The sequence below is a fragment of the Gekko japonicus genome, unplaced genomic scaffold (genome assembly GCF_001447785.1).
Source record: "Gekko japonicus isolate JY-2015 unplaced genomic scaffold, Gekko_japonicus_V1.1 scaffold574, whole genome shotgun sequence".
Classification (NCBI taxonomy): domain Eukaryota; kingdom Metazoa; phylum Chordata; class Lepidosauria; order Squamata; family Gekkonidae; genus Gekko; species Gekko japonicus.
In genome coordinates, this window is record NW_015159725.1 from 163,019 (window position 1) to 170,892 (window position 7,874).

The window sequence follows — 7,874 nt, forward strand, 5'->3', positions numbered from 1 at the left end:
AATTTTTATTGTGCTGCCAAGAGCCAAATTACAAGAAACCATCTTACATTTTGAAAAGTAAACAAGCAATCTGCCAAATTGCAGTGCACTCCAAGTGCCACATATGCATCTATTTTATTTTTCAGAAAATTATATCTGCATTTCTCTTACAAGAGCACAACAGGAACCAAAGTAAAAGAGTGTAATGGATACAGCACATAGGATAAATAATATCTTCAAAATAATAATAATAAAATAATAAAAACATTTTACACCATGTCTTGCTAATATTTTTCAGAATAAGGCCTTGATTGTAAAACAAAAGCAAGCATTTACAATTTCTGGAGAAAGACTGCTTATTCTTATGAAAGGAATGGATGATTTGTCTTGACAGAATCTGGATAGTAATTGGATAGTAACATTTATTTCAGCATTGACATACTGAATATAAAATGGTTGGGGGACTATATTTTTTCTTTTTTGGAAACTGAATTCATAACAGAAAAATGTTGAGCCTTTATGATACACCTATTTTTCTCTTTGATGCAAACAGCTAGAACACTTTTTGATATTCTAAAACAAAACATTTGTTAATCTTCAGATTAATAAATTAGGTCATATAATAAATTAGGTTTTTCATTTTTAAAGTTCAGTAACCTCTGACCAAGTATTTACAACAATACTTGAGAGTTCCTTTACAAAAAATACATTTTCTTTTCACATTAAGCATACTGGGTATCTGTGTCTTAGGACAAGCAATTGTAAAAGAAAGAGGCAACGCACAAGTGGGCAGTTAGTATAAAAGTGCCAAGACCTATTTTGAGAAGTGAAATGTTGTATGATACAACTTAAAGTTATGACTCAAACTGAAACAAGCTTCCAGCTAGTTGTGGACTGTATTCCAGTAGTTGTTTCAAACAACTATGTTCAAATATAACAAAGTGTGAATGGTGCTATTCTGTGGAACTGATTAGTGCTGCCTGTATGTTATCAGTGTATCTAGCCAATGCATTGAATTACGACCTTTTTAAGGCCATGCAGAAAAAGAAAAAGAAAACAAAACACCCTGAAATATAGCAAGTAGCAAGAGAAATGCTTACTGCTAAAACTGTGCACTTACTGTACACATATATGCAAACACAAGGGCATGAGTGCACGCACACACACATATTCACACTTTCAAATCAATTAAAACTGTAGGTAGAATGAGATGCTCTCGGCTTTCCTAATTTCACAAATGATTAAGCAATAATATGGAATGCCTGTTCATTTCTGCTCTGGGTAAAATCTCAGGTAAAAATACATTCAACAGGGAAAAATACAAAATTATACTGATATATACTGTATATATAAATACCATATATATACTGTATATATACATATATATACATATAGTGTGTATATATGTGTATATGTATATATATACACACACACGTATATATACATATACACATGCATATGTACATATATATACACATATATACACACACAGACATACAAATGCTATGTTTTAGCTTAACTATATTTACATAAATATTTCTATAAAGCTGAAGTTTTAAAGAAGCATGATCTTCTTTCTTTCTGAGCTTCCCAAAAGGTGCTTGAGTAATATACAATTAAAATTAAGCAGCTTCCTAGCATGGAAGTTGTTTCTAGTCTGCATAATCAGTAAATAACAAAAAGAAACCCTTACAATGATTAAAAAAACTAATTGAGCAAGATCTTCATCCAACATCATTTTTTTTCTTTCCCTCAAATGAAAATATTTGGACCACCTGAAATTGATACACAATGAAAAAAAAAAGAAAACACACACACATCACAAGTTCTGGAATCAGATGGTGTTTTTAACTTTTTCTTCCTTTCTCTCCCTCTTCAATACTGTTGTCGAAAGATCCAGTGCTCATATCAGGAATTATACAGGCCTTAGCCATTTGCTAACTGCCAAAATCTGGACAATCAGCATCGCAAGGAAAAACAAAAAGCAGCACAAGGTATAACTGTACACATATTCAATAAACTCACCCTTTGTATTTCTGCTATAATGTTTTCCTCGCTATGTCATTAGCTATTGCAGTTTATGATCAGGTAGAAAAACAATAGTTGCAGCTACCCCACACCTGTGACATGACAGGTACTCTCCTAGGAGTATATTTTTGTAGCACAGCCTAAAAAACCCTATACTTTGTTATTTGAGTTCAGGTAGGGTTATGCTTATAACTTCATTGCAATAAATGCAATTTTGAAGTGACAGGAAAAAGCTATATTCTTATTTGCTTTGACTCCAAGCTAAGCTGACCAGCTTCTTCTCTTTGAGACTTCCTGTTATAACCACTCAAGCACAATTTCAATTTCCTCTTTCCAAACAACCTCTAATACTATGTTGCAAGCAAAACATCTTAATGTTTTATAACTTTGGTTCTAAGAAAACACTTGGTCAGTTATCGCAAGAAGAGGGAATGCTTGTTCTGGCACATTGCAGGAGTCAGAGCCCATCCCAGTAAGGTCTTAGAGTTGTACATGAAGTCACAAATCCAATACAATCCACTAAGCAAGTGCACAATTCTAATTTTAATAGCAGACTCAGTCTTTGTTTCTTCTTAACTTCTTGGTAAGGATGCAGCTTCTCACACTGTTTGATAGAAATTATCTGCCTGTAAGTTGTTCTGTTTTTGCATGCTGTAGAATCCACTGTATCTTGAATCTGGGTCAGCAATTCTTAGCATCCTCTGAGAACTGTCTACCTGAACCATAGTTCCTTTCTTGCAGTCCACATATACCAGTTGATTGTTTAGGCAGGAAGGCTGTGTGAGAAGAAAGGAACACAGTAACTCAGCTTTATATATACATTTTTATATAATACATAAAACTGTCCTATCCAAGAAATGGAGAGTGATGCACGTTATTATGCATGAACACTATGGAAACAATCCAGCTCTGCACTTTTGTGTAAGCATCACCTGTGTTGTGTCCTTTTATTTAGTGGCATGCAGGTGCTAGAGCTGTCTTGCTTGGTACAAATATGAAAGAGGCAAACATTCAATCTGGGGTGATCCTTTTCAGGAAATAATTTTGGCTACTCTTGTCCAATTTGTTTTCCAGCTAACATGACTCATGTCCTATGTGGTGAACAAGATAGACATGCAGCATTTATACCCAACTAATTTCCAGAGAACAATAAGGAGAGATAAGGAAGCCTTTTTGAATGAACAATGTAAAGTAATAGAGGAAAACAATAGAATGCGAAGGACTAGAGATCTCTTCAAGAAAATTGGAGAAACCGACTTTCGGTTTTCGGCGCTTCAACGATGGCCTGTTCCTCTGAGAGACGTGTGCCACGAATTGGGGATTAGGAGGGAGCGCGATTGTGCGCGCTCCCCCATGGAGTCCATAGGCAATGGGCTCCTAGCCAGGGGGCTTTGGAGAGCCCTACCTTCGGCCGACAGCCAGCAAAGGGGGGCTACTCTCTGCCCCGAAGGTCCTGCCCTGATTCCCAGTATTGGATTCGAAGCGACCACCGGGACAAGCGTATGAAGGTTTGGTGATTTTACTCTGCCTAGTGAGATCCCAGGGAGACCTGTTGGATCGTTTTTGAAGATGGATGAGTGAGTTTAAGTTAAAGTGAGACATCGGAGCCCTGTTGCGAAGCCCCCACAAATTAAAGCGGGAAGGGGGAGGGGACGCAATTGAACGAAGCGGGACGATGGGGGACTGAGCTAACAGTGGCAATGGATTACAGTAGAAGGACTAGATCAGATAAATTTTCCAATAAAAGCATTTACAGACCTTTGAGACTTTGGCAGCTTTAATCGGTAAATGTAAACAACCCTCCAAGATGGCGATCGGAGGCATTGAGGGAGGTGGGACGCAAGCTTCTCTCAGGAAGAAGAAAAATGGAGGGCTAGGTCAGGTGACCTAACCATAGACTCTTCCTACAGCATAGAATCGGGTGCCATCTGCCGGCTAAAGTGGGATATTTGAATGGAACGGCTCTAAACGTGGCAATACTTTTAAAGGGACAGTGTTTATAAGAAGTAGTGAATTTTGGATTACAGACGAAACTGAGACCGTGTCTAGCTTATATTGGATGGTGGCAAGCAGATCAAAAAGCGATAACAAAGGGTGGATTACTCTTGTACTATAAAATCTACATGCAAAGTGAACGGCTGGTCTCTCTAACCAGAATGTGGATGAACCCACAAGTGAGTGAAAGTCCTGGAGGAAAGCGATACTAACTGGACAGAGCCTGTTTCATTAAAGCTGTTTATGAAAGAAGAATCAATAGAGAAGGAAGAGGATCAATTGAGATGACTGTATGGACTGAATTAATCTATGCTCCACAATGTCGTGTTTGTGAAAGCAGTGACAGCAGTGACAAAATTCACGTTCCTGGGATCCAAGATCACTGCAGACAGTGACTGCAGCTATGAAATTAAAAGATGCCTGCTCTATGGGAGGAAAGCTATGGTAAACTTAGACAGCATAATAAAAAGTAGAGACATCACCTTGCCAACAAAAGTCTGCATGGTCAAAGCAATGGTATTCCCAGTAGTCATGTATGGCTGCGAGAGTTAGACCATAAGGAAGGCCAAGCGCCAAAGAATAGATGCTTTCGAATTATGGTGCTGGAGAAGACTCTTGAGAGTCCCCTGGACTGCAAGGAAATCAAATCAGTCAATCCTAAAAGAAATCAACCCTGACTGTTCTCTGGAAGGCCAGATACTGAAGCTGAAGCTCAAATACTTTGGCCATCAAATGAGAAGGGAGCACTCACTGGAGAAGACCCTGATGCTGGGAAAGATTGAAGGTCAAAGAAGACGGCGACGGCAAAGGATGAGATGGTTAGACAGTGTCATAGATGCAACGAACATGAAATTAAGCAAACTCCAGAGGACGGTGGAAGACAGGAGGGCCTGGTGTGATGTGGTCCATGGGGTCGCGAAGAGTCAGACGTGACTGTGTGACTGAACAACAATTTATTTATTTATTTGGTTCAATTTCTATCCCACCCTTACTGCGAACGGGCTCAGGGCAGGTCACAACACTGGTTATAGAATGATAAAATCAGACAATAAAAACTGTAAAAAACTTAACTCCTACAACTATGGTATTTAAACTATTTCAAACTATTTCCATGGTGTCCCAATATAATTCAATTAAAATCAGAAAGGGTTAAATTTCATAAGGGATTCCAGATGGCAGATACCCTAACTTCGGGTAAACACAGGTGGGTTGTTATTCAGAATCCTCAAAAATCGAAGACATTGTAATAAATGACACAGACAGTAACTGGATGGTAATAGGAGGGGCCAGATGATATTTGATGTCCACTGCCTCACCCAAAAGCCTGGTGGAATAGCTCCATCCCTATGGAACTATAAAAGGTCTCATAGGGCCCTAATTTCTGGTGGGAGCTCATTCCACCAGGTTGGGGCAGGGCTGAAAAAGCCCTGGCCCTGGTTGAGGCTAGACAGGGCACATATGGGGAGAGGCGGTTCCGTAGGTATGTTGGTTCCTGACTGCTTGAAGCTTTAAGGTTAATACCAGCATCTTGAAATGGAATACTATCGGCATCCAGTGCCATTCACGGAGCACAGGCTGAATGTGCACCCACGGAGACGTCACTGTCAGCACACGCGCTGTTGCATTCTGCACTAGCTACAGTTTCCGAGCCAGATACAAGGGCAGGCCCAAGTAGAGCAAGTTATAATAGTCCAATCTGGAAGTGATCAGTATGTGGATCACTGTAGCCAAGTTGCAGGTAGAAAGGTATGGAACCAGCTGCCGCACCTACCGCAGGTGGAAAAAAGCTAATTTTGCAACTGTGGTAACCTGGGCCTCCATAGATAATGAGGCATCCAGTATCACCCCAAGGCTCTTCGTTCTGGGCGCTGGCATCAATAATGCCCTGCCCAGAGCTGGGAGCCATATTTCCACACCCAATCACCTGCTATTCAGGTACAAGACCTCTGTCTTAATTGGATTCAACTTCAGCCGGCTCTGCTGTAACCAACCAGCCATAGCCCCCCAGGCCCTGCCCAAAACATCTGGGGTCGAGTCTGGCCGGCCATCCATTAACAGATAGAGCTGGGTGTCATCTGCATATTGATGACACCCTAGCCCAAACCCCCGGATTAGCTGGACAAAGAGGCACATATAGATGTTAAAAAGCATCAGGGAGAGGAGAAATATTCTTCCCCAGCACCACCTTCTGTCCCCAACCATGAAGAAAGGAGGAAAGCCATTTCAAGGCAGACTCCCTAATCCCCACATCGGTGAGGCAATGTGTCAAAAGGTCATGGTCGGCTGTGTCAAATGTTGCCGTCAGATCAAGGAACAACAGCTGCGCTGACCCGTCTCGATCCAGTTGCCTCCAGAGGTCATCTGTAAGGGTGTCCAGCACCATCTCAGTCCCATGGCCAGGTCAGAAGCCAGACTGGAAGGGATCCAGGACAGAGCTTCATCCAAGAAAACCTGCAGTTGCTTGGCTGCCGCCCTCTCAACGACCTTACCCAGGAACAGAAGGTTAAATACTGGGCAGCAGTTGGCCAAGACCATCGGGTCTAAAGATGGCTTCTTCAAGAGCAGATGCACCACTGCCTCCTTCAGCTTCTTTGGGATAACCCCTGACATCAGGGATGTTAATAATGTCACACAGGGCCCCCCGCATCATGCCTCCACAGGCCGTAAGCAGTCAAGACAGGCACAGATCGAAGAGGCAAGTGGTGGGCTTCACAGCTGCAAGGACCTTGTTGACCTTCTCCTGTGAGAGGCAGCTGAAGTGGTCCAAAACAGGACGAGAAGATGGCCAAGGAGCTTCCAATTCCACTATTGTATCAATAGTAGTAGGGAAGATTGTGGCGGAACATCAAGACTTTATCCGCAAAATACCTCCCAAAAACCTCACAGCCAGTGTCCAGTTCCCTACTATTTTGTCTGCTGTACGGCAGTGAAGTAGATTGAATAGTTCTAAATAATTGGGCTGGATGTGAGCTCACAAACACAATGACCATTGCATCGAAATTCTTAGCACCCTTCACTGCCATGTCATACGTTTCCACAAACACCCTATAAGATGTCCTTGAGCATTTAGAAAGGACCGCTGTAATTACTAAGAGCCAGCATGGGTTTCTCAAGAACAAGTCATGTCAGACTAACCTTATCTCTTTTTGTGAGAAAGTTACTACCTTGCTGGATCATGGGAATGCTGTAGACATAGTTTATCTTGATTTCAGTAAGGCTTCTGATAAGGTTCCACATAATATTCTTGTTAAAAAGTTGGTAAAATGTGGTGGGGTTTGGATCCTATTACTGTTAGGTAGATCTGTAACTGGCTGACAGATTGCACCCAAAGAGTGCTTGCTAATGGTTCCTCATCCTTTTGGAGAGGAGTGACAAGTGGAGTGCCTCAGGGATCTGTCCTGGGACCTGTTTTGTCAACATCTTTATAAAGGATTTGGAGGAAGGAACAGAGGGAATGCTTATTAAATTTGCAAATGATACTAAATTGGGAGGGGTAGCAAATATGGTAGAAGACAGAGTCAGGATACAGGATGTTGAGAAAGAGACTGATTTTGCTGTTATGAATTTATATCTGCTGACACACACACACTATATGAACTGTGCACACACATGTATACCCATAGGCATAGAGAAAGCTGATTGCATTACCTACTGTGAGAGATTTCACATAGAGGACACTTGCCTGCATTTTATGTTAATGAGGTTTGCACACATTCAGCTCAAGAGCCTTATGGGAAAGAGAAGCACATTTTAGCCATTGTTAGCAGAAACAACAACTAAGGAGAAGTAACTCCACCATTGCTGAAGGACCTGATGTCACGCAGTATATGGATCTGATCTGCATCTGAATTGCCATTTCCTGTTGGAAGGTG

The 7,874-nt window shown here is 41.3% G+C and overlaps 1 protein-coding gene across 2 annotated transcripts in view; it reads right to left on the reverse strand.

The window, feature by feature from the left end:
- Positions 1 to 1,584: 1,584 nt before the first annotated feature.
- The window catches only part of CRIM1 (cysteine rich transmembrane BMP regulator 1 (chordin-like)), a 204,026-nt gene continuing 197,736 nt past the window's right edge, over positions 1,585 to 7,874 (reverse strand). For both annotated transcript variants that reach the window (XM_015423500.1, XM_015423434.1), the window contains one exon: positions 1,585 to 2,783. In XM_015423500.1, the coding sequence (XP_015278986.1) occupies positions 2,607 to 2,783 (177 nt within the window). In that variant the 3' untranslated portion in view covers positions 1,585 to 2,606. The remainder of the gene's footprint in view (positions 2,784 to 7,874) is intronic.